The 15,628-nt window shown below is 41.1% G+C and overlaps 1 protein-coding gene across 1 annotated transcript in view; it reads right to left on the reverse strand.

Moving 5' to 3' along the window:
* Positions 1 to 413: 413 nt before the first annotated feature.
* The window catches only part of LOC115556597 (protein phosphatase 1 regulatory subunit 1A), a 20,383-nt gene continuing 5,168 nt past the window's right edge, over positions 414 to 15,628 (reverse strand). Inside the window, exons 2-7 of the mRNA XM_030373709.1 lie at positions 10,847 to 10,907; positions 7,029 to 7,066; positions 5,605 to 5,668; positions 4,389 to 4,595; positions 2,279 to 2,410; positions 414 to 1,772 (exon numbers count right to left, since the gene is read on the reverse strand). Coding sequence (XP_030229569.1) covers positions 1,672 to 1,772; positions 2,279 to 2,410; positions 4,389 to 4,595; positions 5,605 to 5,668; positions 7,029 to 7,066; positions 10,847 to 10,907 — 603 coding nt within the window. The 3' untranslated portion in view covers positions 414 to 1,671. The remainder of the gene's footprint in view (positions 1,773 to 2,278; positions 2,411 to 4,388; positions 4,596 to 5,604; positions 5,669 to 7,028; positions 7,067 to 10,846; positions 10,908 to 15,628) is intronic.

The following is a 15,628-nucleotide window of genomic DNA, read 5'->3' on the forward strand; positions in this document are numbered from 1 at the left end:
TAACGACACATGTATGGATATTTTTGTATGTCTGACACAAATCCTAAACTTAATATTTTTTGGAAAGTCAAGGAGAGCTAAGAGTCCATAGATATACTACATATTGCTACTACTCCACAAAATGCATTTGTGTCTAATGCCATGCCTGAAATATGAATGCTTTTTTTGTACCCAAGAAATCTGGTTTGTTGAAAGATTTATGGTTGGAAGCTATTTTCAGTCCCTGCTCCAAGTCTTCCGGAATTGAGCACACACATACTCGAGCAATAATGTTTTCTTTCATCACGATACCCCCAATTTTGGGGTATATATCCTACCTCACTAGCATTGCAATTTAAAAGCCATCATAATCACAACAAGACCTGGACATATATCCCAAACAAATTAAAATAACTGTAAAACAACAAATAAACTCTGCACCAATTTAAATATTTTATTGTATCAAACGGACTACAGATGTAATCATTGACCAGTTCAAATACAATTGGAAAAACATTCCATTCGAATTATTGAACGCCATTCCCATTCCAGAACAGATATTACATTGTACATAAACACATTGTAAAAAAATAATAATAATTAACAAACAAAACAAAATAAATAACAGGAATGTTATTTTGTCTTTTTTAGTGTATATATTGGTTCTTATTTAGAACTTTTTAAACTTTTAAGCTGGCAATTACAGGATAACCCTGTGAAGTGACATCAAATACGTTGTATTTAGTTTTGTGTTTTTTTAAACGATTGTCAAATAACCTACGTCGTAATTCCACTGAGGTGATAGCACAAATAGAGATTAAATGTTGAATAGCAATCACAATCATATATTTTGGTCTAATTACTTACATTATCTCAGCACTTAAATTGTCAGATTCATGTTTCTTTTACTTATTATAAAACAACACCACATCCACAAAACACATTTAAGAATTCTGGTTTTGGATTTACAGTAACCTACTGTACATTCAATGGCATGCTACAGAAGTGTTTCCCAAAAGCATAGCACAGTTGACAAATGGGGAATCTGCTTTTTTTGGTTCACCCAAAATGTTTACAATTTCACCATGAAAAATGCATCTTACCAGTCTTTTGTTTGATATGTTGACAAATTGATAAGTTTCTGCGGTCATATAAACTAAAATATAGTTATATAAACTATGAACTCTTCTGATTGCGCTTTTTCATATAGATTTCGCCATATTTCAGAAGCAATGGCACATATTTTTCTTATTTAACAATATATATGACCAGTGGTAGCGAGTACCACAGTCGTTCTAAATAATGATACTGATATTGAGGAAGTGATAACAATGCCTGTGATTTGTATTACCTCATATTAAGAATGACATTCAGTTGTGAAATATGAAGAAAGATATCGAAGAAAAAAAAAATATATAGATGTAACAACATCGATGGAATTGAATACAGACATTGTTAGAAATTATGAATATGGATAGAAAAACAAATGCATCTGATTCATAACATCCCTTAGCCAAGGAAACCAAAAACCCAAACCGTTAGAGACCTTTGAGTGGTTGCCAAGGTGGTAGCTAAGGCCTTCTTTTTTTGCAGAGTAAAGGAGAAGAGATACCCGGATGTTCCCGTATCTACAAGAGAGGACACGGGCTTGGGGGGGTCTCTGTCTGGCTGGCTCGGGGCAGCGTTGGCCTACTACAACTTCTCCATCGCTCCATCACTGTTCCCCTTCGCTGTTGTTGCTGCTGTTGCTGCAGCCGCTGCTGCTGCTGCTGCTGCTGCTGTCGGTTTGGTGTCTGCAAAGTTTAAAGAATGCAGGGAAATGTTCAGTCAGAGGAGAAGGCTTGGTGGAATGAAAGACCTCTAGACAGACAGACAGACAGAGACCAGATAGAAAGACAATAAAACAAACATAGATAGACGGCCTGACAGAAAGACGGACAGACAAAGGAACGAGGATGACTGAATGGATGGATGAATGGGTGTATAAAAGCATGGATTGATAGATAGATGGATGGATACATGGAGCGTAACTACAGGGAGCAGAGTTGGAAATTCCAAGCAGTGCAGTGCTGCTCCAGGGAAAAAAAGCATCAAAGGCATCTGGTGGAAGCTTGTTTACTTGGCATGATTACACGATATCCCGCCAAGCAGTTAAACTATTCAGCAGTATATAAATAAATGCTTCTGGGTCAGAGTATCGCTGATTAGCCTCGTGGGACCTCAGGCCTGTCCGGCGAATGGGGGGGAACTAGAAAAACACTCCCTGGTAGGTCTTATGGTACCACGCCGCGGTGCTAACCTGTTTGTGTGTCGTTTTGTGGTGACAGTGACGCACCACTGGCCCCGGGGACACTGGAACATCCCACTGCCTCCACGGAAAGGGGGCACTGTAGTGCACCCCCGTCTTCTAATGTACTATCCCGTGAGAACTCTGAGAGAGAGAGAGAGAGAGAGAGAGAGAGAGAGAGAGAGAGAGAGAGAGAAAGAGAGAGAGAGAGAGAGAGAGAGAGAGAGAGAGAGAGAGAGAGAGAGAGAGAGAGAGAGAGAGAGAGAGACAGAGAGACAGAGAGACAGAGAGACAGAGAGACAGAGAGAGAGAGATGAAGCAACAGGGATACATGGGGGTAATCGAGGTATTTAAACAGATGAATGTTGGAAGATACAGAGGAACAGGAGCAGAGAGAGAGAGAGATGTATTCCTTGACAAGAGAAATGTGACAGCCAGTGTTTGTCCATGAATCAATCCACTCAACCATGGCTCCTAAATCGATCCCATCTGACATTTATATTCAGTGACCGTTGGATGTTCGCCGCCTCTGGATTGAAACTGTGATCTTTTCATCCTCTCGCTCAACCTACTGCCACGCTCGGCTGGAAAGGCACTGTAGCAAAGAATCAAGAGACCACTCTGCCTTTCTTGTCGTGACTACAAAACTACAATCTGACCTTTTCCGATCAATATTGGAGGGGACCAAAAGGGAAGAAAAAAGATAATTTCGCCGGTCACATTCAGACCGATCGTAATTATCATGGAAAGTCTTCAAAGCCTTTAAGGAAATCTTTATTCCGATGAAATCAAACGCAGTAAACAAAAGCGTACAAGTGTTGCTGCCTGACCATGTGGCCACTCTGCTCCGTCAGTCCCATCATGGTGAGTTAGAGGAAGTAACAGGGTCTATGTGCAGCTTGCTTTCACTTTCCTGTGACCATGTGGACATCTGCCACTACAAAGAATCAGTGTTTAGGCTAGGTTTGCGCTTTTTCTTTGCCGTAAGTCAAAGTAGTTGGCATGGAGATGATCCTTGACTGCCAAGGTAGCACTTTGGCTATTGAGTCTTTAAGTAGGCCTATCTCCCTCTTTCTGCTAAATTACTCACTTTCCCAGTGAACCTTTCTTCTCCACCATTGACACCACTGCACATTTTCTTCAAACCGTTTTTTTACCTCGGTGCCTCAGCTCGGGCCCTGAACACTGTATTACCTCCACCTAGCTACCCCTGGCTTCCTGCCGTCCCACACTACCTCATCCTACTGCTTCTTTCTCTTCCCCGCGTCTCCATCCCTCAAAGGCGATAAGAAAGCAGTGGGTGATGGATGAATCCCTCCTTTCTGCCCCTCTGAGCTCCTGTATTTTCAAGACATATTTTTTTTCAATTGAAAAGGTTGCTGCACCATCCAGCTTATCGGCCTTGTGATGAGTCAACTCCTCTCATCTGTCAGTTCTCTGACTCCTCCTATCCTGATTAATTCCTTTTGATCTCTTCCATTCATTCACATTCCTCTCCCGTCTCTTTCTCTCTAGCTCTTTTTTTACATTTGTTGAATTGTTAATGCCAGTCAAACAGGATGTGATAAAATACACTACAATTTGTCAAACCAACTTTTTGCGCTGCAAGTTTTTTTCTATTTCAGTGTATTGCTGAAGGATATTGTTTATAAAAATATATACATATTTATTTGGTCATGGGTTAGCATTAAGTTATCTCGGATCTAGAAGTTCAACAATGCTATCACAGAACTTTCAGCAAGAAACTCTAAAGCCTCCGGGATGTTATCCAGAAAGCGCGTGCGTAGCAAGATTGGCAAGACAAAGATTTCAGAAAAGAACAAATGTATTTCTACAGTGGCCTTTCTGCTACATAGGCTTGCTTTTAGACCTTTACAGACACTTTGACTCAGGACATTGGTTTCTGGACAGGATGTTTTCAGCTTAAATTTGTAACAAAACTTAAGTTACAAAAGATACCTCTGTTCTATGAATCCCGGAAAACAGAGGGTCAGAAGTATCGAAATATAACCTTATGGAACCCCTAAAACAATAACAGCAGAGTAGAATGAAAACCTCATATGTTATATCAAACATAACAACCACAAATAGATCCCAACCCCATCAGGGGTGCGTTCATCACCTTCCATTTGGCAGCGCAGCTTCTCGAAGGCCTCGGCCGTAACCTCGGCGCTGAAGGCTCCATCGCAGGGCAGCTCCTCCAGGGCGGGCGTGGACTCGGGGCTTGGCCGGTCCGACAGGCAGCTCTCTGAGGAGCACTCGTCCCCCCCCCCGCCCTGCTGCTGCTGCTGCTGCCGGTACAGGTGGTGCTCCACCAGGAACTGCAGCTCTGCACGCAGGAGAGGACAGAGGTTGGTGGAGGTTGGTGGAGGTGGTGGTGAAGGAGGTGTTGGTGGGTGGAGGTGAGTTGGTGAAGGAGATGTTTGTGGTTGTTGGGGTTATGGGCGAGGAGGAGGTGGAGGTGAGGTGGTGTGTTGGAGTTGGTGGTGATGGTGGTGGAGGAGTTGGAGGGGAGGTGGTGGTGGTGGCGGAGGAGGTGGAGATGAGGTGGTGAAGAAGAGGTGGGGTTTGAAGGCATGGATTGAGGGCGAGGAGGTGAAAGAGGAGGAGTTGTTGTTGGAAGTGCAAAGGAGGTGGAGGTGCAGATGATGGAGGAGGCAGTTGAGGAATTAGAGGAAGAGGAGGGTTGGTAGGAGGAGGAAGAGGGTTTAAGCAAAGGGATAACGATGAAGAATAGGTGTATTGGGAGGTGCAGGTAGAGAGAACGGTCAAATGGTGGGGGAGAAGACAAGATGTTTGCGAAGTTGGAGGAGAGAGTGGAGCAAAAGGGAGGAAGAGGAGAGGACAGAGCATTGAGGTAAGTAACCCATATAACATACCATGCCCAAGTGAAGTGAAGGGAGAAAAGGAGAGATGAAAGCAGAGAGATAATGAAGTGAGAGACTAGAGAGTAAGGGAGAGGAGGAACTGCCTTGGTTTAGCATGCACAAATAAAAGAGGATGGATACCGATGGAGGGCTTGATTAGTTTAATCACCTCCTTTAAGTTTGTTAATCACCTCTTTGAGCCATCTTTGGTTGGGCCTAATCCACGTGAAGTCTTTTTACTACACTCTCATTAGTGGAAGGCTTTTCTTAGAAAATGACTCAGGCTGCTCTCCAGGGACCGTTCGCACACTCCTTATTTACATGTTTCATATTAAAGGATGACGAGTTTTGCTCGTTTCGCTGCACATCCGTGAGGTTTGAGCCTTGAGACGATAGACATTGAGCGGGGAGATATGTACTTCACATTTATACTCGGGATACGTAGCTCCCATGGGGAACCTAATGAAATACCTTTCATGGTTGGGGTGCCTTTGGGTCCTTTCCTTCGCTGTCTGGGGGAGTTCAACAAGGCTGCCTGAAAGAGAGCAAAATAGGAAACTGGTGAGCATGAGCAGAAATAGAACACTGTAAAAACGAAAACTTAAAATTGTTGTTATCATTATGATTTCCTATGTTCACCGGGTCCTATGTTCCCCTCTTTGTATGAGACTGGGGAACAAAGGACCCTTTTTGAAAAAAGTGTGAACCATGCGTGCGTGCAATCGGCCAATGTCCGGCTATAGCCGGCTAACGTGAACACTGCCTGCAAGGTCTACCTCTGTTTCTTCGCGAGGATTCAGAGAAGCTCTTCAGGACATGCTTGGTGAGTACAGTAGGAGGCTCAAACATTTTTAGATTTGTGGGAAGGAATTGGTTCCTAATTTTTTAATTTTCAGTTATCTCTAAATTTGGCACCACCTCCTTGTTTTTATCAGGAAACTGATCCAGATGACAGTCAGACAAGAGGACTCAAGATTGGTACAGGACCGTTTACACCGTTGGAAAGTTTATCTGATGACTAAGCAGGGTGAATCCCGTTTACTACCGTTCATTGGAGCTAAGCTAATTAGCGGTGGGTGATCTCTACACATCTGTTTCTTGTAAATTCACAAAAAAAAATTATCCTTAGGTTTTTTTTTTTTACAGGTTTTGCATATTTGTATTTGACACGGCCACTTCAGATATGTTAGCAATGTTGTTCCTGTTGTTACAATTGTAATGCACTGCACAATGACATACAAGATGGTAAATATGTTTTGAATGTATTTGACCATTATGTCAAACTTGTTCTGCACTTGGGTTTGCTGCATTAAGACAGCGATTCTCTGTTGCTGGAGTAGCTACATGTTGCTTGTTCTACTGTCTGGCATTCAGAAATGTAAAATGGAAGTTTCCAATTATTGCTTTTAATAAAGTATGAAGTAAACTTTGACTTGTTTTGTATTCTTTGAAATGCAATTTTAAATGTTATTATCCTTAATTTTAAATATTAAGTTAACAACCCTGACTTTTTGGAGTTTTGTAAAATTTAAAAATCTTAGTTGGTATAACTCTAACTTTTAAGTTTCACTAATGAAGAAAAGTAAATTATCTGAACAAAAGATTATTAGTTGGCCAAACTGTTTTAAAACAGACTTTTAAGTTGGCACAACTCTAACTTTCAAGTTTGTCTAAAGAAGAAAATGTAATAAAAACAATATAAAAACAAAATAATGTTAGTTGGTGGAACTTTTTTAAAACTCAAGATCTTTTGTTGGGCTCAAAACTCAAATTGATTGCAATAAGTTGCCTTGAAATTTTGAGTTTTCTCAACTTTCTATTTTTTTTACAGTGATAGCATTCATAGGAGGAAGTGCATTTCTATCAAAATGTGATATTGCAGGGAATAGGTTTACCTTATACAGCTGATTTGGCAGACGGTCTTCATCTATCTCTGTACGGAAGGAAGAATATAGAAATAATTAGAGATAGGTTTCCACAGATACACTGTGAATAGCCTGGCAAAAAACTAGCCCTCGCAGGAAAATGATTATTCAAAATACCAGGCAAGATATACTGGTAGGACCAGGATAACGGTTAGTATGTTGGTTCAAGGTGACCCCTGTACAGATATTTGTTCCAAGGCAAATATGCTTGTTTCTATACTACACCTATAATTCGAAACTAAACTATGTTTTTTCACTGATACACACTACTTCAATACTGAAAACGAAAAATAAGCGAACACACGTAACAATAAGCCCAGTTAATATGCAGACTCTGGGGCTCTCTGTATGGGTGTGTGCATGCAGAGATAAAACTAAGAGACGAATGTTACACCTTAGGGAAATGTGTTACAAGAAGAATAGTTCCATTCAGAGCAACTCCAGGGAAGTCATTCAATTCTAGAGTTGAGCTATGCAAATTATTCACCGCAGGTGGGCAATGCAGGGAAAACCAATCTTTAGCATCATGTCATCCACAATTCAAACGTGGTTACAGCAATTACAAAGAATACCAGTTCCCTGCTGCTGTGATGGATTTCAACGGTAGTTTTTGAAAAAAATAAAAAATTGAAACAAGATGATTATAGTCACAGCATTGTAACAGTATCTGCATCTTATTTTGTGAGAGACCGACGTTGGTCACATGACTCAACCTTATAGAAACTACACATAAAGTCTGAATTAGCAGACACTAGCAACTACTGATGGTGAACTAGCGCGCGTATTAGCTTTGAGCTTTCAAACTTCCCTAGGACACCACCTTGTTGCTTGGCAACCTATGTATCCCAAGGCAGTGGTAGTGTTCGTGAGAGCGCATCATACGTATCCTAAAAGTATACACTATGCCGAGTGCCAGTGAGGTTTCTCTCTCACTACCCTGATTTCGTACTAAAATGTATCCCTGAACAATAATTGTGTTTCACTTCCAACCATTTTTCTTTATAGACTTTGTAAATCACGGTCAACACAGAGTTCTATTTCTGCATCCTTGAAGTTGCGTTCCACCAGGACACAATAAACTTCAAGGATTTTTTGTGAGCGATCACCAGAAAATAGGCCAGCCTTCAGACTGAAACCGAGATGGAGAACAAAGCTCTGGCTCAGAATCTGAGCTTTTGATGAGGTGCGTCTGACATCTGGCCAAGGAAATAATCATAAATCCCAGACATACATATCAATCATTTTTAATACTTGAGAACTACACAACTTTAGTTTATGGTTATCTATTGCATTGGTTACATGATTAGCTTAGCCATTTTAATATTGATTAATAAGTTAGTAGCCTAAGTCAGTTCGTGAGTTGGTTAGTTATTAATAAGTTGTGGTAGTTTAGTTATTTTGGTTTTCGGAATCTCTAGATAACATTGATTAACTTTAATCATCATTCTAAAATGCTATCTTTTCACTCTTGAGATTCAAAGTCCTTTATCCTCTTTGTATATCTCAGAGTTTCCTGTTCGATCCCTCGACTACTCTTTGTCAAAGAGGGCAAGGTGTTTCTGACCCTATCTTTTAACAAGCCAGAGGACAAGTTATTCCGTTGCATGGTGTGCTAAATAATGTGGTGTGGAGTGGTGCAGCGTGAGGTATCGACTTTAAATGAGTGTCTGCAAGGGCTGCCCTATTATTGATCAAACACAGTCCATATTCATGATAGTGACACCATACATTATGACAAGGTTAAAAGTAATATGAGTATAGATAAACATGTACATCGTCACATTTGATGTAGCCTCTATAGGGTCCATGCTTCAGATAGAGTGTAAATGTATAACTCTTTCAAGCTGTTTTTCCACTTTAAATCCCAGCTGGCTGAAGTGAAAGCAGATTGGGTCGGGTGCCCCCACATGGTAGTAAACTGCCACAATTTCCATAATTTTCAGATTAAACAATTTCAAATAGTATGTAAAAAATAAAATAAAAAAGAAAGAACGCAAAAGGTTATGTACTTTCATTTTAAATGATCACACATCATTTAGCAATCTTTCATGCATGAGCACAGCTATTTTGTGCAGTAAGTCTGCTGCCTTAGAGCAATTAAATGTTTTTGAAAGATCATCTCCTGTGCTTTTTATAAGAAAGCTGTTGTACAGCAATCAGTAAAGCTATTGGCAGTGTGCACCAATTAGTTTGGAATAACACAATGACGACAATTAACCACTCAGGTCTTTATTTTGGTACAAACCATTTCCTCTAGGATCAATTAAGTCATATTTACCAGTATCTGAATCTTTTCTGTCCTCTGACTTTCTGACATAGTCTGTGTTAAATGGTTCTCTTAACTTCAGTATCAAGGTATGGTTCTCTTAACTTCAGTATCAAGGTTAACACATTCTACAAGTGTCTGGAGAGAGAGAGAGAGAGAGAGAGAGAGAGAGAGAGAGAGAGAGAGAGAGAGAGAGAGAGAGAGAGAGAGAGAGAGAGAGAGAGAGAGTGTTCACCATCATCTCCCTGACTACTTTTATCCTTGCTCTGTCATCTGCTCCCGGAGTGAGGCGTGCAACACATGACAGAGTGAGTGATTTGTGGAGACATGAATAATGGAGGGGCTCTGTGTGATGTGGGGCCACAACTAGTGTTGCGCAAGCATGCCTCACCTCTCCTTCATTATCATTTACATAGCTAGTATTCCATTGTGTATATACCCAACATCCCTGCACCCTGCTTCTCCTCATAACCACTCTCTCTCTCTCTCTCTCTCTCTCTCTCTCTCTCTCTCTCTCTCTCTCTCTCTCTCTCTCTCTCTCTCTCTCTCTCTCTCTCTCTCTCTCTCTCTCTCTCTCTCTCTCTGTCTCTCTGTCTCCTTGTTTTTTAATTATTCTTGCTCTGTGTTTTAATTAGTTATTTTAATTTTAAAAAGCCAAGAAGACAGGTGCAATTTGTTGCATGCGTAAAATATTGCAAATCCCAGTTAAGAATAGTGTCTCCTTGTCGTTAATCCTTGTTTACTGCCAGATGATCTTCTCCAACCTGAATTTTGCACAATTGCAACCCTCTTCTCATCCCTCTCTCTCTCGCCTTGCGTCGTTAACATCGTCAACAGCTTAACAGGCTGTCTTCATTTTCTCACCACTCTAATCCTAAATTACTGTTTGCCATTCTGTTCCACCAGCCCAAAGTCTCAAAATCTGATTAAAAAGGCAGATAAAAATAAAACCCTGACTGCAACAACACCATTAACGACAGGTGTTTATGGTGGTTCTGTGAAATGTCTGTTAAACCATCAGCCCTTCAACCATCAGTGTTCAGTTGAGAACAAAACCAACGTGAGGTCGTATTCATATGAAGTAAAGTGGCCTGGAGCCCCTTCTGATAGACTCTTAAACACACACAGCCAAAAGGAGGGGAAAAGAGGACTAGAACAGTAGAAGAGCAGTCTTGGTTCCATCTTGAACGCAGAAGCTCTCATTCACTTCCCCAGCCAGCTAGCGTTTAGAATCACCAGGTGAACAAGGGCTGTGGAACCATGGAATTACAAATTGAGGGGCTGAGGGAAGAGGGTGAGGGATGAAATCACACCAAGTAGGACTCAAGTGGTGGGCTTTGGGAGGAGTCATAGTCAATCAGGGAGTTCTTAAGAGGAGAAGGTTGAGACAGGTGTGTGTGTGTGTGTGTGTGTGTGTGTGTGTGTGTGTGTGTGTGTGTGTGTGTGTGTGTGTGTGTGTGTGTGTGTGTGTGTGTGTGTGTGTGTGTGTGCATTTGCCTCGTGAGAGAGAGGAATACCTTACCTGGTGATGACTGATCACTGGATGCCACCAACGTGGCAGGTGTGGGTCTGCGTCTTCTGATCTGTAACGTAGCAGAGTCAACAGAGTATTAAGTATAACTGTGATTACCACTGCAGCAGCAGTAGTCATAGCAGTGTATACATATTGAGTCAAAGCTACCAGATCAACAAAATGAGTTTAAAAGGCCCCATCAGACATGTGATTGGATAATAAAGGAACTGTTTTGTGGATTTTTGATATGGTGTTTGATATGTGCTTAGGGGCATATAAAAACACAATAAGGTTTCGATTGAATGGGTTTTGTGTATAAAATCCGCTGGGAGGCCCAGTGCACCGAGCCGTCAGTCATCCGACTCGCTTTTTAAATCACTTGTGTTTTAACTCTCCTCTGAAACCTGACGGTGGTTTCGTTTTATGGAAATAGACCTTCATACACTCGCCCGCACACACAGACGCACAGGTATTCATGCACGCACACACACAAGTACACATGCATGCACAAACACACACACACACACACACACACACACACACACACACACACACACACACACACACTCAGACACCTAAAATCTAAGCCCATACATCCTGGGCGGACAGTACTGCTGACTAAGTGCCCGGGTCATGTGATCTGCAGTCCTCCAGCCTACGGTAACAAGTGGCCCAGTGTGATCTGTATGGTCCACCTCCCCTGTCAGTGATATCAGGGCTCACACAGCACAAATATGCAGGCCCAGAGAGCAAGATCAAACCATAAGGAGAATAGTATATGGAGGCAATGTTACCGTTGCAGTGTTTTATTACGCAGTTAAGATGTATCGGGGAAATGCCCCGGGGAATCATTTTGGAATGGTGAATAGGCAGAGTTGTGTGAGAATCACCCTTTAATGCATGCAGAGTTTGATGCGTAGAGAAATGTTAAACTTTGAACAAGAATGAAGGCAATGGACCCACTGGATGCTTATTCTGGTCATGTTTTTTGCTCTATATTAAATTAGAGTGATTAGGAAGAATGTTTATTTGCAGTTTAAAACAGCCCCAACGCAGCTTTAAACAGGCTCTGCATCCACACACACACACACACACACACACACACACACACACAGACACACACACACACAAACACACACACACACACACACACACACAAACACACACACACACACACACACACACACACACACACACACACACACACACACACACACACACACACACACACACACACGAACAAACGAAGAATCACACCCATACATGAGCACACAAAGCACACACAGCCACCCACATGCACATATCAGGGATCCAATGAACAAAAGGCAGTTCATCGATGAGGTTTTTTCCATGGTTTGAATGGCACAAAATGCATATTAAACACCTTGCCCTCTTTCCACATCACTCAAAGTAGAAGTGGGAGCGCTCTCAAAACTATGGCCTGATTTAATTGGATATGAAGAGCTGAAGTGGCCTCTTCTCATGTCAAAAACAGCGGCTAGGGTGAGTGGAAAGAGGGACGAGACACCATCTTACCCCATGACCCTCTGTAATAGCATTCAGAGAGGCATGGTGGGGGGGCCATTGTACGCACATAAGGATATGAAGGATAGAAGATGTCAGACGCATAAAATAACAAATGATTAAACTGTCTGCAAATCTCTCTAAAGAAAGTAAAACCTTAACAGCCTGACTTTCTGCACCAAGGAGACGTGTCCATGTAAGCTGATTGAGGATTGAGGTGTAAAAGCGTCATTTCCCAAAGCTGGCTGGCCTCCCCCCGACGTGACACAGAGACCCACAATGCAGAGTCAAAGCCATTATTCACTGGGTCATTGCTATTCCCGGGCAGCCTTCGGCGTCGGCCCAGCCGGTGTGTTACTCTGCTCACGCAAATGCCACTGCCCCCGGACGCACACGGTCTGCGTCCGTCTAAATGCCACGCCAGCCACCCAACCTCCAGCCCGGGCCCTTCCGAAACAGAACAGATCCAAAGAGGAGCACAATGGGCCTTGTCTCGGTGTGGGGTTGACAGTGAAAGACCCTCTCTTATTTAGTGGGAGAGAATGGAGGAAATATTTTCCATGTTGATGCTCAGACGGACATTTGAGTATTTCACTTAGATAGAAGAAGAAGATGTATGTGGAGTTTTTTTGGTTTATTACAGCTACACTTGGGATCGCTCTCCTTTAATTGAATTATGTGCACATTGATAAAAGACGTTTAAAATGGTCGGATAGTGTTTACTGCCGCAACAGACCCCCAATTGTATACTATAAACCACTGGCTTGGTTTGAATCTTGGACAGGACAACAGGTAGCGTGCTTTACATAAACCCTAGAGGTAATATCATAGAACAAGCAAGATTATACTCATGGCATGCCCTGCAAAGACGTGGTGTTGCGTCACTGAACTGTGTAGCTAGCGCCATATTTTATCAGAGGGGAATGACTCTTAAAGTATCCAAGAGCCGCCCGCTTGACCAATAGGCATTCAAAGATGTTACCGTTTTTTTCTTTTAGACACATGCTTAGACCAAAGTAACACAACTTGAAGTTCTTGTTACTATACATTCAACACATGTAACCATACCGTACAGTTATTCTCAATTGTTTAAACACGTTTTCTGAAACTATAGCTCAATTTCTCAAAACTCTAAACACAAACCTGAGAAGAGTTACAGTTTTTCTCGATTGTAGACACACAAAAAATTCTGAAAACTTGAAACTCATGTATCAACTACACCCCAGACTGCTAAACTCTAAGCACAATTCCACTTTCACATTTTTGCTAAACTCTAAGCACAAATCTCATAATTTAGAACACTAGGTTCACCTGGATCCCACTGGCCTTCAAAACGTAACAACAAATTACCAATAAGTCTAACTCACTTCTCACCTGCTCAAAATCAACTGGCAAAACACTTCAATCATCTGTCAGAGCATTACAGTAAAGAGGACTCGTGAGCTCTACTGCGTTGTAGATATGGTCCTTTGGCCTGATCAGGATTGGAGGTGGAATACATACTGATTGACATGTAGATCTGTTTCACCTCATTTATATTCTTATTTTTATTTTTTGTTGCCCTACGAAAAGCTTTTTATGCAGTCACTTCAGCTGGACATTTTACTGTATTACAGTTAAAAAAATTGTTTCGCTTTGTTACCTTTTTGTACTTTTTTTTGCACTGATTTCATCATAACTTCCCCCTATATGTGTACAGTATGACTGGGAAGCTGGGATTGTCAGTTTAGCTCATTGGAGCTCATTTGATAGACAAATATGCATTGTATTCTATTCTGATACGATTGTGTCAACGCAATATTTATATGGTATATTCACAGTATTGTATTACCATATGGCAACAGTCTTTATACTATATGTACCACCTAATTGCAACTTTAAAAAAGAAAGCTATTTCTAAACGATTTTATACATTGGAATATGTAACATGGCCTCATAAATCCAAAACATATGTAAATAGTATTTTGATGGAAGTGTTTTGAATTGATCCCACCAGTGTTTAATTGATGCTCTCTAAGAGATATTCATTTGATAGCTGTGTTTACCGTTTTCAGTTTTCAGAAGAATTTGTGTAGTTTTGACAAAATGATTAACTCTTCTCAGGTTTATGTTTAGAGTTTTGAGAAATTGAGCTATAGTTTCAGAAAACCTGTTTAAACGATTGAGAAAAACTGTAATCATTTTGTTAAAACTTCGCAAATTCTTCTCAAAACTCTTTTTTTCCATCCAACAGTAAACACAGCTATCAAATTAATATCTCTTCGTATTCTCTTCCTTTTTTTGCCTGAACACCTTGCCTGAATGTCTCCACAGGCCTGTTCCATTGCCTGCAGAAGAGGCATGCAGGCATGTGGTTGGCGGTCATATACGTGCCATCTCCAAGCCTAAAAAATATCTTCTATAGGGTTTAGAAATGGCGAGTAAGGGGTCAGGTATACAACCTCTGATTGTTTATGGTTGGTGAACCTGTTCCGGACCAAAACAGCCCGATGGAAACTAACATTTTCCATGGTCCGGAACTGGTCCGGAACTGGTTCACAAACCATAAACAATTTGAGGGTCCAATAGCACACCCACGCTCAATTGCTGTTTTTTCTATTTTACATTAGTGTATTTTTTTTTTTAGGTTTATATTTGCTTAATCTGAATTTACTGCACTGTAAAGTACAGTACTGCGATGTACAGTATTGAGCATTTGATTTTTCGATTTTTCTGAAAATGTCCCTTCTGTGGAACTGAATAATAACAGTGGATATGAAAGACTGCAGTGGTTTATATAAACTAGACTAGTGTGTTGTTGCTGATCTGAAAGCGTATGATACAAGTGTTCATCATTTTGTCCACTAGTGACATTTTGACAAAGGATTTTTAGGTTTCGATAGCAGAGTTTCAATTTGACATAGATGTTTATGGTATATTTCCCTGTGTTGTGTCTTATTTGCTTGTGTGTTGAGTTTTGACACAACGAGCCAAGATTTGCAAAACGTGTTCAAGCAACATGCAAAAACTGGGCCGGCCTATCTGGGCTTTTTTTGTAGCTTAATCTTTGTAATGTATAAGAGGTCAGAATTAGCAGAGCACTAGTAAAATGGAGAAATATTAAAGGGACAATTCAGGACATAGCTCGACTTTCATCTTGGCTATTGAAACGGGATCAGGAAGATCATAATAAATCTGCTGCTTTTTACTACATCATATTGAACTCTAAATGGAACTGTTCTCAAAGGCTTTCAATTCTTGCTCTCTCTGAAACTCTCATTGCAATTT

This window comes from Gadus morhua, chromosome 13 (genome assembly GCF_902167405.1).
Source record: "Gadus morhua chromosome 13, gadMor3.0, whole genome shotgun sequence".
Taxonomy (NCBI): domain Eukaryota; kingdom Metazoa; phylum Chordata; class Actinopteri; order Gadiformes; family Gadidae; genus Gadus; species Gadus morhua.